This window comes from Aethalodelphis obliquidens, unplaced genomic scaffold (assembly GCF_003676395.1).
Source record: "Aethalodelphis obliquidens isolate GAN/ISIS:26980383/991018 unplaced genomic scaffold, ASM367639v1 scaffold5, whole genome shotgun sequence".
Classification (NCBI taxonomy): domain Eukaryota; kingdom Metazoa; phylum Chordata; class Mammalia; order Artiodactyla; family Delphinidae; genus Aethalodelphis; species Aethalodelphis obliquidens.
In genome coordinates, this window is record NW_020837949.1 from 28,232,597 (window position 1) to 28,255,985 (window position 23,389).

Below are 23,389 nucleotides of genomic sequence, written 5' to 3' on the forward strand. Positions count from 1 at the left end.
CATATTCTTAATGGTTTTGAATTTCCCCTTTTCTCCCCCACTGGCATCTAAAGCAAACATCTGTATTTTATACGCTGCAAGTAATCTGCTCGAAGAAACATCTGGCTGATAAATTAATTTGCATAAAATACATTAACAAATGAAATGCATTTCTACAGAAAATGTTCTAGTGTTGTACATCTTGTCATACAATACCTATACACACTATGCATATTAATGGCCGTTATTTAACTTCTTAGAAAGGTGTATAACAGCAAGTATAAAGTAGAATGTATTTTGTTAGTTCACACTGCCCTCTTTAGGCAACATTAAGGTAATCAAACAAAGACAATTTTTAAAAATTAAAATCTTAAAAAAAATCTTACCATTAACTCTCAAAACTTAGCACTAGGACTTTTTTTAAAGCCCCCAAGCTGATGTGGATGTGCAATTATCTAACTCCTTTCCATTGGGTGGGTCAGAGAGAGGTGATACATATATCGTATTATTATCAGTTTATAATTCGTTTTATAATTCAATAGAATTAGTTGACAACTTATTTTAGAATATGAGTAAACCTTAAAATTAAAATCATCTAAAACACACCAATCTATCATTTAAAAAGCAGTGTACTGAAAATGTATTATGCACACAATAATTGCTCTCACATGTAATAGGTATCTTGCAGAATACGAAAAAGTTGACAATAAATAAAATCACCTTATCTGTTTTGGAGAGTGTTAACTTAAGGATCGAAACACATTGAGTATGCATTTGAAGTAATGAGGAAAATCATATTTTAAAAACTGTAAATTGATTTGTGAATATCTTGATTTTAAAAAATGATGGCCATTTTACCAAACTTCTCTTCCCATGATTTTTCTATTTTTTGAGGCAAAAGGCCCACCACACCTCAATCTATCCCTTGGATCCATAACTAACCTGCCTCTGAAATGTTGAATACTTCTGAGTGCCTGCTAGTAACAGTCGGTGTTGAGGGCTGTGGGGATCCAGGAGTTATCTCTGAGTCACCTGCTTCCAGGACCCCATCACCATCTTTTTCATTAATATCTGGAAAACTGAAATCTGTGGAAGTCTCGTTATCATTAAGGCTATCTGAGGTGGCTTGCCCTGATCCACTCTCTTCATCACTTGTAGGAACTGCCCAAGCTTTAGATTCTGGGCTGAAAGGAAGCAGGGCATTACCAGTCTGAATGTCATTTTCCTGTTTTCCATCACTGCGCTTCTGGGGTGGCACATTTGTTGGTGGTGATCTATCAGGACTTCTGTCCACATCAGTCTGACTGTCTGATATTACACCTGTGACTTTATTTCCTTCTTCAGAATTCTCAGATAGTGAGTATGAGACTGAGTTATTCAGATCCACAAGACTGTTTTCCTGGGTGTCTGAATCATTCATTACCTTTTCCTGTGATTCTCTATAGGAGGAGCATGACATACACTTATTTAGGGATAAGCCATCTCTATCTCTGCCATCATAACCATCATCATCGTAATCATCAGTATCACCATCGTCACCACCACCCACTAAATCAGCATCAGATCTGGCACTCTGAGTCAGCTCGGAAGTTGTTCTAGAAGGAAACAGCAACTTGGTTGTGGTTACAGAACCATCTTTGTTGGGAGAAATAACTGAAATGGAAACATACACGTTTCCTAAAGGGACAGAATGATCAGCAGTTACAACTGTATCAGAAACAACTGTTGGAATACCAGCCAATACCTCATTAGACATAGAACCCTTGGCAGAGGTGAAGACTTCATCAGAGTAAACAAGCTTATTTATAAGCGCATCTGGTGGTGCATCAACTGATAAAACAGGAGTAGCAAATGCATGCCTTCCTTCCCGGGGGGTGGCCTGGTTAAGCTCCAAATTGGCAGTTTGGAACGACTCATCATTACTGTACAATGAAGGTACCGCTTGCTGGGAACTTTCGCTTTTAAGCAAAACTGGTTCAAAATATTTCTCACTTGCGTAAGAAATGGTTAAACCTTGAAGTGAAGCAGCGTGCATATTAGAAGTAGGCGATACATCAGAGACTGGTACAGATGTAGCGTGCAGCGTGTTTTCCCTTGAAGTGGAATTTGATGCCATGAGATGCAATATTGTAGAACTAATGTGATCAACCTTGGGGGTTTCAACCAATATTGGATCACTAGGCACAGCTGGAAGAGCAGTTTTAAGCAACGTGTCAACATCAGAAGCCTGAAAGGAAGGTTGCAGCAATACTTCAGTATTAAAAGAAGCTGAGGGCTCATGAAATAAGAGCTGAGTTGAAGGAGATAACATTTCACTAGAAGCAGGGTCAGAGGATGCTGGCTCTGAGCTTGCGCTAAGCACAGGTTTAAGCGAAGTATCACCAAATGCTTGAGACACAGCGTGTGAAGACTGAACTGGAAAGTTATTTTCTGGAACTTGACTAATCTCATGATCAAAAACCTTAGTAGCAGTAAAAGCAAGAAGCCCTGGGAGGATGCCCTTTGAGCTAGAAGTGCAAACAGGGGATTCTTGTAAAGACGCATTCAATTTATTTACATTATCATACAGGTCGGGCATGACTGTGCTTTCAGAAGGGTAAATCAGCTCACTGAAAGAAGCAATGTGTGGTTCCGTCTCATTTCCATTTATTATGTCACTTTTAGAAAGCAGCTTGTTATCATCCCCAAACATAGATGCTGGATATGTAAATTCAGCTACAGAAACAGGTGAAGACACGTTAAGGGCTGTCAGACCATCTGTGTCAGATAAAAGAAATTCACTATCAGAGGAGGCTCCAGACCACTCCCCATCACCAGAGAGGCCATGAGTAGGCTGCGGCAACGGTGCGCTTGGGGTTACTAAGGGAGACTCAGGCATCGGTACGTGGTTAGGGCTGCTAAGGAAGGAACCCTGGATAGACTCATGCACAGGTACTGCAGAACTGTAAGGAACACTGAAGAGGTATTGGGAGCCCTCATCATTAGTTAAGGCATAAGAAGGTTCAGGCCCTGAAGAACGTGCATGCATCATAACGTCACTGCTGGACGGTTCAGCTTGAGAAAACATAAGCGTTTTATAAAGCACACCAGGTTCACTACCACCGAATTCCAAGGTCTCTGAGGCAGCACGAGTAGTGGTCTGATGTGACACCACATCAGAGTATGGAGCAAGGCTGGGCTCTAATAGCAAATCACCCCCAGCCACTGGCAGAGAAGCATGCAGGGACACCTTATCACTCTCAAGAGCTGAAGTAACTTGTGGAAGGATTTGAGAAACATGGTGAAACAATTCACTACTGAAGGAAGCAGAGGAAAATGGAAGCAAAGGCGCATCATCATAGGAAGACAGGATGGATTCAAATGACACACCGACACTGGGAAATACAGGTGTAGCATGCAAGGCCGAATCACTACTTGAAGCAGCAGGGGTAGTGTTGAGGATCTGATTGTCAAGCAACAAAGGGGTGACTAGAGGAAAGACTTCACTACTGTAGGAAGGTTGGAGAGGTGTCTCACCATTGTATACTGGTTGAGTTGTCTGCGGGTGTGCCAGGTTGATGGTGGGGACCGAATCGGGTTGTCCAGAGGATGGAGTAAAAGCATGAGGTGTTACCTCAGTTGGGAAGTACGCAAAGGTAGAATAATGTGGCATTTCCATATCTGTGACCAAGGGACCCTGTGACACCAGTGGGCCTGGAGGAGAGGACTCAGCTGTCTTCTCAGATTCATCAATATCCATCTCGGTGTAATTAGTCTGGAGAAAGCTCTCTCTACCTGATCCAACGTCGGGCAGTGTTGTCACATCTGTAGTACTAGGAAACCACACATTTCCACCAACGGAAGGATCCTTTAGAGATTCTTCCGAACCCGAGGAGGCTGAATCTTCTGAAGCATTTCTCGTAGATTCTGGTACAAGGACATCGTATGTGACTGCCTCTGGGATTTCTGAAGGAAACACAGAGCCATGGGATATGCTCTCAGAAACGAACGGCACACCGGAAGTTGCGGGACTGGAGCCTGAAGAATCATCGGCTTCCGTACTGAGCTTGAAATTGGTCAATAAACTCTCTTCCCCACTGATATCAGTAGATACCTCTGGAGATTCCATTACAGAAACTGTATTTGAATATTCCACAGTCCCAGACAAGTTCATCTGTGGAAATCTGAGAACAGTTTTAGAGCCATCACTTAAAGAGACTGAAGTGTCTGCCAGAGTGAGAGATGGTAGCTGGGTCGCAGTCTGTGAAGTCAAAGGAACATCTTTTTCTGGGTCTAATTCAGTGACTGGTTGGGAAGTGGAATCTAAGGATGTGTTGGGAATATCCCCCTTTCCAGAGAATTCGCTTCCTCCTGCTGGGGACCGGTTAGTCTTGGCCTCATTGTATTTCGTTCCTACTTGGTTGTAGTTTGTTGTGGTAGGAATCTGGGGTTCCTTTCTCCTGATCTGGTTTGTGGTACCGTCTCTACCAGGATTCACAACAGTGTCTTCTTCAGTGTCCTTTCCCTCTTCTTCCTCCTTTGAAAAACAAATAAGATTTAATGGGACATAAGGAAATAAGAGAAAAATGGAATCTTAATAATATCTTATACTGCATTATGCTGTGAAACTTCACTTGTGGGATTTTGGGAACGTCACATAAAGCACCACCCCGTAGAAGCCATGACTATCCTATAACCGTTATTATCCACCCTTGAGGGAGAGTAACTAAACTTAATGAAAACATCTTATTTATGGCTACTTTATTTTATTTTATTTGATGAAAGGAAGTAAATCAATAAATACCACAACTTTGAAGACACATTGTAGTGGTATTTACTTACTGAGAGTGTTATGTAACACAGTATTTATTTTCTTGTGTTTATATTTCTCTGTTCAGTTCATCTGGCAACAAGCTAAATAGCAATGAGCTTCTTGTGCTGTGAAATGGCAATGAAACAACTTACTTCAAAGACAAAAGCAGCTGTATATTCAGAATATTTCATTGTATATATTAAGGATAAATCACAATTTTTAAGCCATCATAAGAGGAAGGTTTAGGACTGGAAGAGGTTTTTGGTTTTGTTTATTATTTTGTTTTAAATACTTTTCCCTGAGAATTTCATCTTAGACGGAGGCAGACATTTTAAAGACAACTTGTCAAAATATGGTTCTAGTACTGGTCATTAAATTTCGTGTCTCCTTTAGAAACACTATTCAGGTGACCCAGTCTTTCATGGACACTTAATCACTATAATGGCCCAGGAGTTATCTGGCTAGAGGTCAACCAAAACCCATGCTTTCTTTTTTTCTTTAAACTGTGCATTTTATAAAACATCTAATCATATGTTTAGAAAACTAAATTGCCAAACGTATCAAGATATGATATTTTTTGTCCACGTGGGACATGATTCTGTAAGTTTGTTAGCACTGCCATCTATTAGACCTCTTAAGGCCATGTGCCTTAAAAAGAGAAAAAAGCTACCGAGTACAAATTAGTCAGTGAGAACGTGACCAATATCAGTAGAAAGAATCTGAATCTTTAACCACGTGTGCTCATGAGCTTTTGTCTCATACACATGGAAAGTGGCCCTGTATGAAACACAAGCTTTCGAGCTTAATGTCTGCATCATTATCCAGAGCTTAATTATTCAGTTGGTTTTAAGTATTTTTTTTTTTTATTTTAAGGCACATGTGATAACCCTGAGAAGTGAGTCGTTAAAAATGGATATTCTCTTAGATTCCCCAGATACATTTCCTCACCAGTGGTATTTCTTGATAAAATTTTGCATTGTGTTTGATGCCTTGTTCGCAAGGACAACCAGGAGATTTTATCAAATAATTTCCTGAATAAATATTCCCCTAATCTTCAAGCCCAGAAACTTCATGTAAAAGGAAATAAGAATAGTTTGTCTTGACTCGCTCTTGGTGAAAGATACTCTTCTTTCCTTAGAAGTTCTCACAAACACTTGTTTCATAATCTGATCCAGAGTTTCTCTGAGGATCAATGTTCAACTTAGCAATATGGAGTTTCTGAACTCTTCCTCATTTTTGTAAATCTGCATATTTGCCTAGTTTTCTGGTATCACTCCACACTCTTACCCTTTATCAAGACTTTCAAACTTTTTCTCTGCTCTATTCAAATCTCCATTTCCTTCTCTCCTCATTCTCAGCAGATGGCTTTCCTGGTTATAGAGAAAGTAGAAGCCACTAGACAAAAACACACCTCTTCCTAATGTTAAAACATCAAAAACCGGGACCAACAAAATCCACCCCTGCCCCTCTCATCCTGTTGTAACTGAAGAGATGTTCCCCTTCCTTTCTATTTCCTACATTTGCGTTCTAATCCATTCTCTATCATCTTCTCGGGAACTGAATACAACTATTTCCCTCTATTTTGTATTTTAAATTTTTTGCTTTCTTGAATGGATTATTCTCATCAGCTTAAACTCAGATCTCTCCTATTTAAAAGGAACATAAAGGAAAATCTCTAATTCAACGTCTAGTATTCATTTTACCTCTCCCCTTCTCTTCACAGTAAAGTTCCCAAAACACATGTCATCTATCTTCTCTATACGATCTGACAATTTCTATCAAATCCCACAGTAACACTGCTTCTCTTCCTTTTTTCTTAGATTCCCACACAAACCTCCTTTATCATCCTCCTATCACAAGCTACGTAGATGTCTATAAAATTGTTCTTAAAACATAATGCCACTCACCTTTTCTTCTATTCGATCTTTTGGAAAAAAAACTATACACACATTAAACACACATATCCCTTTCATTGCTTTCTTTTCTAGCAGATTTTAGACTGTGAGGTTCAGATACCTCTTAGAATCTGATGAAAGTGATGGACCTTTCATTAATCCCACCCAACTAAGTCTTGTACATCTCTATGAGGTCATATTATCTCATGTCAACATTTCAAGAAGAATATATGATTCATGTTCTAAGATTACTTTATACATATCTGAAACCACAAATATTTTAATGGACACTGTTTCCTATAACTTCTTATGGAGTTATTGTGAACCTCTCTTTCACTATGGTTTGGACTACTTATATTATAAAGGATCACACCTGTTATCCTTCACAACTTCTATTAAAATTTTTTTATTGTAAAGCCTTGATTGTGCTGGAGGTACTTTGTCTTTCAAAGTCATGCATTCCTATTGGAAGAGAATTTGAGGAACATCTCCCAAACTATTCATTTCCATATTCAAGCTTAGAACCATCACTGATACATTCCAGATGTTTGCCAACCTCTATCATTCATTCCTGCATGAATCGATGAAAGTGAATAGTGTTATGAACTGTGTTTGTGTCCCCCCTAAATTCACATGTTGAAACTCTACACCCCAAAAGTGATGGTCTTAGGAGGTGGGGCCTTTGGGAGGTCATTAGTATTAGATGAGGTCATAAGGTGGAACCCTCATGAATGGGATTAGTGCCCTTATATTAAGAGTCATGAAAGATTGCTTCTTCTGCTCTGCTCTCCACCATGTGAAGACACAACAAGAAGTCTGTAGTCAACAATCCAGAAGGGGCTCTCATCAGAACCCGGCAGTGCTGGTGCCCTGATCTCAGACTCCCAGGTTCCAGAACTGTGAGAAATAAATGTTTGCTGTTTATAAGCCACTTAGTTCTTGGTATTTCGTTATAGCAGCCCAAACTGGCTAAGACAAAAGCCAATGATTTGTAAAGATAATTTCTTTTTCTTGCCTTTGACTTGATTCTGGTAATCATTTCTAGGTATATTCATATCCACATGCATGTGCACACATGCGTGCATGCAAACACACACAGACACACAGAGATATCTTTAGCTGAGTTCTGTGAACTCTTGATGAAATGCGGACTGGTCATTTTGGTAAAATAGTCCTTTGTAAGAGAGAATTGCCATAAGATAAATAAATTATTGAGGTAATTATATCTGTGAAAACACAACCTAATTGCTATTTATTACTAGATAGTGGAATTAGTTTTCACAAGTTACCAACTCATACACACATATGTACTTATGGACAAATTCATACTATCATTAACAACAGAATCTGGCTTTAACATATAGTCTCAGTTATAATGAATAGCACACTTGGGCTTAGGATGAAATATTGAATATAAGACACAAACAGTCATTTTCTCTCTATTTCAAAAATTAAGACAATGTCAAAATTAATAAATATCCTTAGATGCCCATTTACTTAAAGGACCTTGTGCTAGCAACTGACATTTATAATATAAGTAGTCCAAACAAAAATAATCAAATTAAATGGGCAAAAGAATATATACAATTTATACTTTGACTCATATTTATTATCAATCTGTCAATCATTGGTTAAGTTAGTTAAAAATAAGCTGTACTAATATTAAGGATTGCTTAAATATTATTTTAGTCTTTTAGAGACATTTGAACATGAAAAAAATTTCAATTTGTGGCTATAGTTCATAGCTATCATTATTTTTAAAGTTCACTGTTTTTCTAATTATCAACAAACCTTTTCTATCTCTTTTTAAAAATTATACCAATTAAAGTGTCTTCCAACTTCTTCATAAAAAAATCATGTATATTAATTACATGTCTATCTACAAAGTTCAGCAACTAATCCCACAAACAATGAATAATGCAACATGAACTTTTTATTAATGCAACATCTGAAACCTAACCGGTAATCCAAACCAGACTTCTTAATTTTAAAGCACTTGAATAAAAAGTAGCTATGATACCTTAATTATTTCTTCAGTTCCAATTAATTCAGGAAAGAGGTCAAGTTCTACAAAATTAAAAACAAAATTATTAACATTTTTATTCAACGATTTCAGCCTTATGGGTCAACCGTTGGATGAAAGAGGGAAAAGGGAAAAGAAAGACTGTTAGTTTGGAAAATACAGAATTGCCCAAAATAAAAATTTCGAATTTCAGTTTTCAAGACTACTGAATGTTACATAACACAACACTACATAAACGTACAGTAAACTGCACTCAAAACCTTCATCTCTATCCTCCACGCCAACTCCCTTCCCTATTCTCACCCTAACTGTGATTGAAGCTCAGAAGGGAGAAGGGGACAGTGAGGCTGATATTACTGGGGGTAAAGAAACCCAAGTAATTTTTCATCAGTGTAGACTTACTTTCATTCGTAGCATGGCTGATAAAAGCATAGTTGGGAAAATGCCAGGGGAGAATTGACGGATTTATTTTCATATTCAACTACTTATTCCTCAAGGTCCACTTCTGACTGAAGCTCAAGTAGGTCTTTTTATTCTTCAGATTTGGGCTCATACGTATTTGTACACAGGGTACTGCACCAGATAAAAGGAAGAATGTTTTCCAGCAGGTCCAGCCTGGACTGGCAGCAGGAAGGACTGACCGGGGTTAGCCCCACACCTTCTTCCCAGGGATACTCAACTAATGCCATCTATGCGAGGAATATAATGACCAGGATCATTTAAGTCTGATTTTCCCAACTGGCTAGAATCAGCGTATTTCTAGTCCCTGGCTATCTCAATCCTAAAACAAGACCCGTCAGTAAATGTCAGGAAAGATAAGGAGCTGGTTCCCTCTCTCCAACAAGGAATGTAGCCCCACTGCCAAATTACTGAGGAGCTCGAGGACCACTTTTCCTCACTCTTCATCCAAGCTGCATCAGGAAGATGGGAGACAGGGTAACTGTGAGGGCTTGAGCATTATTACAAAGATGCCCTTCTTATGCCTATGATTTTAGAGAATCTCATTCCATCTCCGAAGTTTATGCTCTTCACTATCCTACAGCTGCTTATATTCTATTTTTTATGCCTCTATAGATCCTCAAAGGAAATGCATAGTCTATAGAATTTTCAAAGGCATAACTGAACTAACATTAAATATTTATCACATCCAGGCCTGTTTTACAATATAGACTTTCTTGAGTTTATTTTTATGATAAAATTTCTAGGTATTAAGAAATGTAAAACTATAAAATATAGTTATGTGCCCGAATTCTATTTAGACAAGAACTCAAGTAAAACATAGAAGTAAGCCCAGGCCCCATGAAGATTTAGATAAAATTAATACTCTTGACTATTTAATTATTTTAAAGTTACTTACCCTGAATAATTTTCGATGCTATAAAAATGAAAATATTCATGGGAAACAATCGTAGTCTTAAATCTTAACTCTCAATTATTATTTTTTTCTTGTTAAAAGAAGGAATTTGAAAACTTTCATTGGGATCATTAGTGTTCTCCTTTTTCTATTTTTGTCTCTGTGAAACCCCTTCCCACCCCGTTTTTCATGCTCTTTATTCTTTATATTTTTAAATGAAAGTGATTTCAATAGTCTGAAACTGTGTCTCTATAACCTCCAAGGAAACCAGTATATGTGAATTTTAAAATGGGTGGCAACTAAACTGTGAGAGAGAAATAAAAAAACCTTTAATATGATTTTTAAAAAACTACAATTAGAGAAGTTCATGCATGTAAAAATCTCCCATTTCGGCATGTAAAACAATACATAGTTTTATGTATCCTTATGTATCCTTTTCATGTACTTTTAAAATACTTTAACATTAATAAGGGCAAATCATAATTAAATGCCTGTTAAGTGATATATATATATTATACAGATTTTTCTCTGTTAAGAGGCTACCGAAAAACATCTCAGTGAGAGTCCATTCTCTTCAACGTTCTTACAGAAGTGTTTTTAAAAACTGGTCTAACTTCACCTAACTTTATACTTTTAATGAGCAAAGATAATTCTCTTATTTATTGTCAGGGTTGGGGTGGGGTGTATATAATTATTACATTGAGGACTGATTTTCTTTTCTTTCAGTACTCTCTGTGTGTATTGCATTTGATTAATTTTTATCTTTTGACCAGAGCATAACTTAACTGTATAGATTATGTTTCCTATTAAGTTAAAATACATAATTCTACTCAATCATATCCTCTAACGAGTATCAGGATCAGTGAGTTCTACTATAACTGGCTTTGCTGTTTACCGCAATAAGAAGCAAGAAGTTTCCTTTGGGCCCCTTCAGGCCCTAGGGGCAGAACCTATGGGTCCAAGCAGCGCTTTGATCCTTTATTTCATGGCACATTCATGGGTGAATATAGCACCCAAGTATGGGTGCCTTCGTGTTGGTACATAAAAACCCACTTTGAAGGATCTTCATTTTGGTTTCCTACTAGACTCAGATCATTTGCATTGACCGAAATCCTGGGGTTGCCCAGGAACACTTAATAGCCCTGCCCAAAATAATCTACAAGTGTTTTGCTGAGCCTCTTCAGAACAATTTTGAAATAAAATAATTTTGAAAGGTTGTTTCTATCTCCCTGGAGAATCCGAGCCATAATCCTGGTCTGAGAGCTCATAGCACTCAAGGTCTAGTGCTGCTGATTGGCATGAGGTCTCAGAATGGGTACACTTTGGCCTGTTGTTTTCTTGCAAATAATAACTAATGTTTTAGTGGCCACTGGTCTGACTCAGGCACATATATTAAACAGATAAAAAATTATACTGGTTTACAGAATCTTCTCACTTCATCAAAACAGACTCCATGAAGGATACAAAAAGTCCGATAGTGAAGACTGTCAATATATTTTTTTGACTGAACACTTAAAATTCAAATATGTGATAATAGAACAAAACCTATTAGTTCGTTCTGGTTTTGTTTTGAGGCACATGCAATGTTAGATTTTCTAAAAGAGCATGTTAGTCACACGTTAACATTCCATAACACAGAAAAGCAACACTGATGTAGGTTGGCAAGCAAGGCTTATTTAATTGTTTGAAGGTTTTAAGCCAAGTTTCACAGTGCAAAAAGGCAAAAGCAATGTCAACTGCAATCTCTTTGAAGTGTGATTTTTAAATATCATTATATAATAACTCCTGTAGTGTAGTATGGTACAGGCTGAATAAGGACAATATATAGTGATTTAACAAAGACAATTGTTATACAAATGAAAAGCACACAATACAGGAAAATGTGTTGACCTAATTCACCATGCATTTAACACATATAATTATCAAGGCCCTAAAACATGTACTTAAATAATGTCCTCTATAACTATTTCATAATTAGATCTACATTATAGAAACGAGCATTAGTTTAGTTACAACCAAATAAAAAAGAAATAATTCTAAAAAAGTTTTTAAAAAGAATATCCATTTTGTTTAACCTTAAAAAGGTTTCCTCGACAAATTTAAATTGTTTCTGGACATGAGTTTATGCATATATCTTAAAATAGCGATTTATAATAAATTTAATGGACACTAATTTATGGTGATACTGTTGTACACAACAACAAATGTAATTAAAATGCATTTTAAGTGATAAGTTGTGATAAATTAATCAAATTAGCCAAAGTTAAATGCACAATTTGGAAGATTGAGTTTTCCTTCACAGATATTGATTAGAATATTTAAAATCTGTGACTGAAGGAATGAGGGCAATTATAAGTGATCTCCTTCATTCCTTTTAAACAAAAGCAACAAACAGTACAGTATTTAGGAAACAGCTTACCCAAAATAATAGAATAATTCAATAGGGTACATTACAATGTTACTAAGGTAATGAAACAACATGATTAACAGGATGAAATGGTACTAATAAAAACCATGAAATAAGCAGCAAACTCAAAAGCCACTTACATCTATATTAGCCACATAAATCATAAAATTTACAAATCTTGTAAGTACCATCACACTAAACCACAGGATAGTACTGCTGTCAAGACTTTTACTGTGATATATTTACCAAAGAAACAATCTTTAAGGTAATGTAATTTCAATGATGAACTGAAAATATATGGGCTGAAATGCCATCGTAGTCTTCACAATCAGAAAGAATGAGTTCTAAGAAAGAACTAATATTTTTTTATCAAAATAGGAAGAGCCCAAACTTTGGGTAAATTGGTTTTAGACAAAGGACTTTTTGGTAGAAATAAACTAAGTTTTTAACCCTTGGCTTTTAAGAGTAATATCATACTAAAATATCAAATCAAATACCATCTTTTACCAAAACATGTACAAAATGCTCTAAGGGACTGGGATATCCATGGAGATTAAATGATGTGTCCAAGCTAGCACCTCATTAGTTCAATGGTGTCCCGATCCTTTGAACAAATAGAAATTAAGTTATAATATGTATTATTTTGTACAAATGGTGTAAGTGCTACAAATGATACAAGTACATTATACTTTGTGCCAGTATAGACTCAGTCTAAAAGGATCACTCAGAAATCACCTCTGTAGAAAATAGACATTTGATCTGTTTTTCCATATGCAATAAGCTTCTCTCTCAAAAATAAAAAACAAAAAAATTCAGAAAGTCTAAACTTTTAGCATAGTGGCTAGAGTAAGAAAGTGTACAACATAAATAGCTAAAATTATTTTTTGTAAACTCCTGGGAAATTTTTTTATGTTCAGAAATTAGAGTGGTATAATCAAACCAAGATAGTAAAGTTAAGTGAATGCATTCAATATATTAGAGGAGATTTTTATATATCACATTTAAACAATTCACATATGATATTGGCCAACATGGTCAATGGTGCACTGCTACTGATGTCATTTTGGGCGTGGATCAATATGGGGAACTTTGGTGAAGGATGACATTCAATGGAGGGGCATGATATGGTACAGTGAAACCACGGTCAGTTAATTTGATACTCACCTTTCAATAAGACTTAGAGCTCACATTCCATTTAAAACAACCCTGCTTTTGAAAAATAATGCTAAATAAAAGCAATAGGAAAGATGGTTATACCCAGGACATGAGGCAGATTATAAGAAATATTATTAAATAATGATTTTGCCATCATGAAAGTAGTAATATTCATTAGCCATCAATGCTCTAACTTGGGAAATATCTTGGCAAGTTTTGTAGCCTGTGGTTTGGAAGGATCCATAATCTAACATCTAACGCTCTGACATATATTCTTTAACTTAAAAGTTCAACTAATGAGAACAACTATGATGAGGTCATCAATGAATGAGCCTGTAACAGATTAAAGCCCTGCTACGGCATAGAGACCACAAGGGCAAATCAACAGACATCAGTTTTCCTTCCATATGTAAAAGTAAAATACGCTACAATTAATATCACTTGTAACCATCGCCATTAAAAACTTGTGAAAATTTCAGTGAGTAGCCTCATGATAGGGATGAGCAAAGAATATTGACATGTGTGTATGTATGTATGTTTGCATATATTTATGAACATGCATGTGCACGATGTGTATGCATATATATACGCACACACATATATGTACATATATAATTCCATTCTATCATCACTTTAAAAATGCTTATACTAACAAAAGGAAGGCTTTAATTTAGTTATGTAAATTTGTAAATTGTCAAATTATGATGGTCAGCACTTCATTCAATTATTGCATATGCCTTGAGATCAAAGATTTTCCTGTAATACTTAGAGAAGATGCATGCAAATGAAATACAATTAGAAACAACTTTTTTGTTTGCTTTTATGGAATAATACTGGCAAATCTAAGAGGAAAGCTCCCCCTCCCCCACCAAATTACAAAAAGTGGATTAAAATATCTAAGATAAACTTTTGAGATGCTTTGTATAGATATTTCAAAGTACCTCACATGATTCTTGAATCACGTATATACTTACTACAAAATGCTTTGGGGGCTGAAAGAGGAAATAAACACAAATGAAATCAACTCTTTATTTTCCAAAATCAAAGACTTTATATTTACTTAGCTATTTTCATTTGGTGGCCAGTACAGACGTTACCATAGGTTTTGCTGTTCTTATTTTACAAATAGAAAACTTCAATATTAAGAATAAATTTACTTATTGTGCTGCACCATATCTGCTACATGAAAAATGAGTTCCATGCTTTACAAAATTACCTGATGATCCAGACTAAAAAGGAAATCATTTTGCCTTTTGGCCAAAAGAATATAAAGTCAGAGAGAAAGCACCAATGCATTCAGAAATTAAACTAGCCTCATTTATTTAGATAAGGCATATCAGGGGGTCACTTACCAGGGTCATTGGAAGGCATGTCCACAATCAGCTGGTCGCTGTATTTTCCATATAAGCCATTAGTGCATATGGCTACTATTTGAAGAACATAACTCATATTGGGTAGTAAATTATTAAGAATAGCACCCTAAAAGAAAGGTGGCAGTAATTGTACAAATGTATTATTCTCATAGGAGTACTAACATGCTAGACATCGGTGCTTAGAAAAGATTTTCTCATTTGTCAATAGAAAAATTTATATTTTATTAGCCTGAGAAAAAATTCTATGCAATGTTGTTAAGTTGAACTTGTGATATTTGTGAATTAGGGAGATACTGGAAAACTACACTTTTTTTTTCTTTTACAACTCAGATCTAGTATTAGAAAATTTCGTATTTTAAATATTTATTTAAAATTTCTATGTAAATAGAATTATTATCTTCACATCATTATGGAGTGAAAAATAGTATATTCTCATAAATCCCTCAACTTTCTCAATTCATAGTGTCTTTGTTCTAGACATCTGAATTAAAAAGTTGTTACAAATCTCATTATTTTGTTTATATAATATTCAACACCAGCTTTTGTTTAAATGCAGGTTCCTAGGGCTTGAGTGACACCCCAGTGAGTGTCTGTATTCAGAGTTCAAGGTCTTGGACCTACACTGGGGGCTTTCTTGAGGGGTTTTCTCAGCTATACCTCAATACCTCCCTTCCAGGGCAAAGCTTAATACTGAGATGTTCAGGTCACAGAAGGAATCTGTACTTTATTTTCTTTAATTCTTGTGCATGGGTGGGGAGCAAGAGGACATGGATCCTTTACTAAGGATTACCTGCCTCATGTCCCCAGAGTTCTATCTCAATTGACTTCACATCTGTTACTTGGAAATTTTTTTTTTTTTTTGGCGGTACGCGGGCCTCTCACTGTTGTGGCCTCTCCTGTTGCGGAGCACAGGCTCTGGACGCGCAGGCCCAGCAGCCATGGCTCACGGGCCCAGCCGCTCCGCGGCATGTGGGATCTTCCCGGACCGGGGCATGAACCCCTGTCCCCTGCATCGGCAGGCGGACTCTCAACCACTGCGCCACCAGGGAAGTCCTGTTACTTGGAAATTTGATGCAAAGAAAAGGACTTTCAAGACCCCTACTCTATTCCCTACTCTATTTCCCTTGTGCTGATTCAGTATGATGGGGAAACAACATACGACGGTATCAGAGCACTGACATTCCAGGCCCAGTTCTTTCCCCAACGGTGAGAGCATAAAGTATTTAACTGTTCTTTGAGTCCTTTTCTTTGTAAAGAGAGGCTGCACTAGATGATCTCCAGTTCTAAGTCTTCCATAAGTGTCTACTCTACAATGTTGCTGTTGGCAAAGCTGTGGTCTCCACGTAATTCAAAACATTAGTAAGAACCTAGTGTCAACCACTGTAAGTTCTGACATAGTTAAATATAGCTTCTGTGTCCCCTTCACCCCACTAGAGAGCTTCATACAAAGTCTAAAGTCACGAAAGGCGACAATATACAATCATTTTAAGCTCTTACCCTAAAAATTAAACTACAATACATGAAACAATTGATTTTATAGTTACCAAGTCTTGATAGCCATCTGTCAAAAACTCATGCTTGGTTTGGTCTTCTCCCTCTAACTGCTGGTACAGAACTGCGAATTTCTCAATCATGGTATCATAAACTACTCGAGGTCTCTCCCACGTAACAAGAAGGCTGGTATAATTCTCTGGGTCAGCTTGAACATTTTCTGGTTCTGAACTACAAACTTCAGAGAAAAAAAAAGTACAGTTATCGATACAACTGTCACCCTCTAGGATTTCAACAAGTGAAACATATTCTGTGAACATTTTTGTTGTATTTTAATAAAGGGTAAAAAGTTACACTTTCCCACTGTGGCACTTTTGTTCATGCCATTTCCTGTATCTGAGATACTTCTTCCTTCCTTCTGTGAATGAAAAATATTGCCTGCCATATCAGTAAACAAAGGATGTTGCAGCCGTCAAGCCATCACATTACAGCTGCCCCAACAGTGCCCCCTGAGGAAACTCAGGATGACAGTGTACAGGAAACTGACCCCAGACAGCTGAGGTGCATATCAAAGGAATGATTTCAGTGAGCCCAGACTCGTGCATCCTCCGATACATAGAAAAATGCTAACTTCCTTAACTTGAGATACCTGGTTTTCTTGAATTAACAGTAGGTAATCTTTTGATGTTCTGACTTCCTGGTCTTTGTTGCAAAAACTCCTATATATCCTGGCTCCCCCTTTGCCTCTTTGGAGCAGTCCCTCAGAGTGATCTGAGAGTCCTGTCTCCTGGGCTTGAAGTGCTTAGAATGTCTGCCGAATAAAACATAACGCTCAACTTTTAGGTTGTGCATTTTTTTTCAGTCGACACCTCCTATCTCTATCTGTTGACGTCTGATCTTCCCACTCAGGAAATGTCTTGATCAAGCGCAACCTTCTCTGTCATGCATGCTTTGATCTCTGCTGAAGTGATCGCTGTCTTTTTCAATTGTCTGTTTTGTTTTACCACTATTATTTCATTATTATTTCATTGCATTATTATTCATTATTATTTCATTGCATTATTATTCATTGCATTATTATTATTTCATTGCATTTCATTGCATGTCTTAACTCCTTTAGTAGATTATAAACATAAGAACCAGAGCTTCATATTTCTGTATTGCCCAGAACACTGTCTTGAATATATCTGGCATACTGATTCATTTTCAAAAATAAAGGAACAAAGTATATCTTCAAGTTTATGGTGTCTTTATTACACTTGTTGGGTACCTGACAAATATGCTTAGCTCAGGATGAGGAGAATTTCAATGATAAAAGATGGTCTATTATCAGACGTTTTATTGTTTGAAAATCCTTAAACGAATTAAAAATTCCCTATGACAGAAAACCAGAGAAGAACAACTAAAACTATTATTTCAATACTTTTCAGACCTGCTGACAAAAATCCCACTTTGGCATCATAAATAGATTAAGCAATTAATTTCAGGGAATTAGAAGATTTGTTTGTCTTAGCTGAAAAAATATACTGAAACTCATTCAGGGACTTCTTAAAATGAATTGAAACCCATGCTGGGAATCATGCCAAAAATGTAGTCCCATCAGAAGGAAAACTCTGATACTTTCTGAAATACATTCATAATGTGGTAATTTGGACTGTGAGGATAAAAATGACAAAATTCATGATACTGTGCTAATAAAGCAAAGTAATGAATATAATCTCTTCATAGGCCAGATAGATTTGCAAAAGAGAGGGAGAGAAAGGTCTCTAAGGCCAAAGATTATGCTCGCAGAGCATATTATGCTCACAGAATACAGGCTTTGCTTTAAAGGGATACCAGAAGTTACAAACCACTGGACGAGACCACGCAGTTTACTTAAGTCAACCAATCATTGCTACTGCCAAAACTATTTCCAGGACCCAACGAAAACATGCAAGCAGCAGCATCAGAATATGACCAAAAAGCCTTTTTGTCTCTATCAGTCTGTAGTTTTTCTCGTGAACATGGGAGGGCACCCAAAACTAACAATTGACCTTATAAATCGAAACAAATTTTATTACAGTACTTAATAACAGATATTTTGGCATATGTATGCTATGCTAGCAATGGTATATGAATGATTCAGAGAAACATAAATATATATAAACATAAACATAAATATATATACACATATACTCTTTAAATCAATATATGAATAACTTTGTATGAGTTAGAGACAGAAGTTTTCACTGTTAAAACTATATACTATTTTTTGTTTATCGAGGATGTAGGGTGGGGTGTTCCTTTGGGAACAAGAGGACAATTCTTCCGTTATCAAAAACCACGAATTCAGAATAAGAAAATGTATTCTAATTCAGGTCTAGACTCCATCATCGTTACTCTATCTAGTGACAATTCTATTAGTGTCCGCCAGATGGCAGAAGACCACCAAAGCATCTCAGAAGTAAGCTGCTAACAAACTATACAGGTGGAGGAACAGGACTGCCTCAGCCTAGATTCTGATGAATCCCAAGTCTGTTTTTAAAAGACGGAAAGTGATTCTGGACAATATCATTTGCAGATTTTGTTCAAAAATCACTCCCACTTTGTACAGAGTGAGAATGATTTAAAGTGAACTATCTCTTCCTCAAAGATGAAACTATCTTAAAATGCATTAGAGTTTTATGCATGTACACAAAACATAAAACTCTGAGAAACTGAGAAAAACATAAAATTATTAGCTGCAAAATACCCAAAGGACTACTTCCTAAATAGTGCAGGCAATTTTGGTCAGACGTCTATGTTTATCTTGCCTTAATAGTAGAAATCAGTGGGTACTTCATCAGCATTAATATAAAGTAGGAATCTGAAAAGAAATTCACATTTCCTTGCCACCAGGTTTTCATTCCTTTGTTTTCTTCTTTACATTTCTGTGAAAGCTTATTAGTAATTTGTTTAAGAGTTTAAATTTACATTGTAATTAGAAATTTATTTTTAAAACATTCCTTTTGCTTATTGATAATCATAGCTTAGTAATATGTTATAAAGCTGCCGCTGAATCTTATCTTTAGATGCTGAAATACAGAATTTTATGGAAAAAAGATATATACTTTAGAATGTATTCAAGAGAAAGACCAGTACTTCCGTATATAGTCTGTGACCTTGCCAAAGGGTTGCCCTTCTATAAGGTAGGATGGGATCTTTTAAATAACAATCTAGTTAATTTTATATACACTACTTGGTGTTCAGACATAAAGCTGCGTAATGACTATGGAATAAGTTATTAATTTGCACTAAGTTTTCATTATATTTTGTATTGAAAATAGTTTATCTTATTAGAAGGACATACACTCCATAAAGCTCATTATCTGGATTGAAAATCAAGAAGTGTCTTCCAGATCAACATATATTCAGACACCAAATACAAGCTACCAATAAATGTAATAAAATAGTAACAAAAATATAATTTCCTTGATTATGGGGAGTTCACAACTACAATATGTTGAGGTCCCATTTCCTTCCTTAGGAATGAATCGCATGCCCTGGTTCCTTTCTACAAGCTACACGTGACCTGGATCACAGTTACTGATCCTTTAAGGAACACTGGCCAAGGAGGAGGAGAATCGGGTTTCTGCAAGCTTGTGGCTATGAGCCAGGCTGTGACAAATCTGGAGTCCACGTCGAGTCACACAGAATACAAGTAAGCGCTTCAGTTCACATGCAAGGGATCCTCACATATAAAGAATGAGAATGTGGTCTCCATTTTAAGGGAGTGGTAAGTGTTCTTACTTAAAAACTTATTTTTAACATTCAGTTCTCATCTACTTGGTTCCAGGTGCTCTTGGACATACAAATAAAGACGGTGTCATCCCTGCCTATAGGAAACTCACTCCTCTAATCCTTAAATTTAGTAAGGTATTAAATGTAATGGGTGCTTCTAGTTTCCAAATCCTAGACTCCATTTACAGAGGAATGCAAAATAATCTTTAAAAAATTCTGCCATTTAGATCAAATTAGGTTGTGCTTTTCAAAAGTACACGTTTTTCTCACTAAAAGTTGTAAAAGCTTCACACACTTAGGTCACACGAAGTCCTTTCCCTTCTCATCACTTAATGACTGGATCTGGAGAGTGAACACCTCCTACATAGGAACGCGTATGCCTTGCAGAGCAAATTGCAAAAGAGTAATAGGCAAAGCGCTGAGTGTCATGAGGAAAAAGGAAAAGAAGTGGGAAAAGAAAAGGAAGTAAATGAAGGAAAAGCACAAAGGAGGAGAACATGACACCTCTTTCCCTATGACATGTCTCGTGATTGGCTAATCACGAAAGTCGGTGCCGATGGTCGAGGGCAGGAGATAGGAGTTTTTTTCTGCCTTTGCTGTTCTATGTGCCCATCCTGGGAGAAGGGACACATGCCCTAAGGGAGAAGGCCCAGTCTTACTTCCACGGATTATGAGTAAAAATGTAGATGGAAGTGAAAAGACAGCGTGGTGATTCTTGGGGAGTGGCAGAGAAAACGTCACTAGGTTTTTACCCAGTATTTCCCATTGTTTGAGGTTTGGTACAGTTTAACACAGCCCATGGCAAAAGTACTTCCGTGAATGCGCACTGATAAATCCACCACATCCTTGTTTGAGGTCTATGAGCCTCATTTTAAAAAGTATTGAGACAGGGAATTTGATGACTACCACGTGAGGAACTTGAAGACTGACAGACTCAGAAGACAATCAATATTAAGGTTGTGATTTCCCCTCACGGAGTAGCAGATCTTAATAAGACGAATGTAAAGATTGCCACAAATGTTAAAACTAACTAGAAATGATCTATCACTGCTTTGCACTTCTCAATGATTATATGCCATTCCCTTTAAATAACCAAAAGAAATTTTTCGAATTCTACCTAATTCAGTCAATCTTCTCTAGGAACACACAGTCATTTCGTCAACAGTTCAATTTGTAACATATAATCTTCCATGAAGTAGATAATCTCCATGTCACTTTTCTGCAGATGGTTAGAGCACAGAGTTAATGTACATGTGACCTTAATGAATGCTATTTACAACTACTGACCTTCAGGAAGGTAGGTCTACTGATGCATAATGCATCATGACATTTTTCAGGAAACTACAGAAAATTTCTCATAGCTCAAATACAACACTAAGCTATGAAGACACTCTTTTCATGCTACCCTGCCTTGAAAAGCATTTTATATTTTATGGTTTTTTTAAAAAAAGTTTGCATTAAATAATATTACAATGCTAGCAAATGAGATTTAAAGTGCATTTATAATTCTACTTAACAAACAAAAGCCTTAAGCATGGAAAACTTGAATAGCACGCCGTACTAGTGAGAGCTTGCCCCATTCTATATATACAAATATATAAATGCACACACACACATATATACATGAGTGTATACATACACACAAACACATACACTACAGTAATAGGAGCTATGGGTCTGGAGCATATTATGTTCAAGGGAATGGACTGCTTTGCAAACTTTAGTTCATTTAAACCTCACAACAACCCTACAAGGTGGCCATTTTGAACTCACATTTTATAGGTGAGGAAACTGAGCTCAGAGAAATTAAATAACTTGACAATTTTTATATAACGAATAAGTATTTGCACTGCGGTTTGAAACCAGAAGTCGACTGGGCTTTAAAAGACCCAGCTCTTTCCTACTGTGCGTCAGGAGGCCCCTGCTTCTAGGTGGAGAGCCTTGCTAGTGGGATAAGAGGGCAGCAGGGAGGCATCTGTTGCCTGGAAGGCAGGGGGCAAACCTGGACTTCACCTCCTCTACACACACGTTATGTTTGTATGGTTACTGACACGTATTTCTCATTAACTAAGAGACAGCTGGTACTAACTCCTTCAAGATCAGATGATTCCACTAAATTCTGTGATTCTTAGAAGAGCCACCGCCCATTCCTTGAAGCCAAAAATAAATGCCTTTTAATAAATGGCAACGCTAGGTAAAAATGCAAAAATACAGGACTGAAGTTCTGGTAAAATATGGATTCATTCACAAACATTGAGTGCATCTTCCTATGAATGCAAAAATGAATAAGGCTTGATTTCTACCCTCAAGAAGTTTGCATGGATATGCAGACCTCTCATGGGTTTTGCAATTACTTATAATGTATTGATATTTTGCAAAATATGTTTTTCTACAATGCATTTACCAAGAGCAGAATTCTAACAATTTTCATGCCACCTCTTACTTTTCTCATGGTCAAAATGAGGATGTTTGATATTTATAATAGCAAAATATAGAAATATAATCTGAATGTCCCAAACTGAGAAACTGATTTAATAAGTTGCTATGACTACACAATGGAATAGTACATAAAATTAAGAATGTGATTAATGATATATTTACATCATTAAGTAAAGCAAAATCAATAAACAGATAAGTGTGGTACAGCCTGATTTTTGTGAGATACAATAATATAGTTTTAATTTAAGAGACAGACCTAGAAGGATATTCCTCAAAATCCTCATAGCAGTTATCTCTGGGTAATGACAGTATAAGGCATTTTTATTTTCTCCTGTGTGCTTATCTATATTTTCTCCTTTTTTACAACGCTCATGTAATAAAAACATTTTCAGACTAAATTTAATAAAGATTAAATCCTGAAAATAAATGCAATCCTCAGTTCTTATTTTCAAATTCAGTTCGAGAAAGTAGAAGGGCAATAGTGTATTAAGGGAAAAAAAAATCACAGGAATATGCACATGGAAAATACGTGCTTGGTGAATGCAAATACTCATAATGGAAAATGCAAGAATTCAATTGTCCTAGTTTTTGAAAAGAGCCAATACTATGTTTAAAAAAGTTTCACGTCATTAAAGTCATCAGTTTTTATTATAAAATTATGTAAGCATAAATTATGTTCCCTTATAAAGCATAGTGGAGAGAGCTTTGAAAGTCTGTAGAAT

At 36.4% G+C, this 23,389-nt stretch overlaps 1 protein-coding gene across 4 annotated transcripts in view; it reads right to left on the reverse strand.

Moving 5' to 3' along the window:
- The window catches only part of PTPRZ1 (protein tyrosine phosphatase receptor type Z1), a 170,520-nt gene that overhangs the window by 44,815 nt on the left and 102,316 nt on the right, over positions 1-23,389 (reverse strand). For 2 of the 4 annotated variants that reach the window (XM_027102082.1, XM_027102081.1), the window contains exons 9-12: positions 16,523-16,707; positions 14,958-15,084; positions 8,687-8,733; positions 922-4,495 (exon numbers count right to left, since the gene is read on the reverse strand). In XM_027102082.1, the coding sequence (XP_026957883.1) occupies positions 922-4,495; positions 8,687-8,733; positions 14,958-15,084; positions 16,523-16,707 (3,933 nt within the window). The remainder of the gene's footprint in view (positions 1-921; positions 4,496-8,686; positions 8,734-14,957; positions 15,085-16,522; positions 16,708-23,389) is intronic. The other 2 variants (XM_027102084.1, XM_027102083.1) reach the window with 1 other exon arrangement.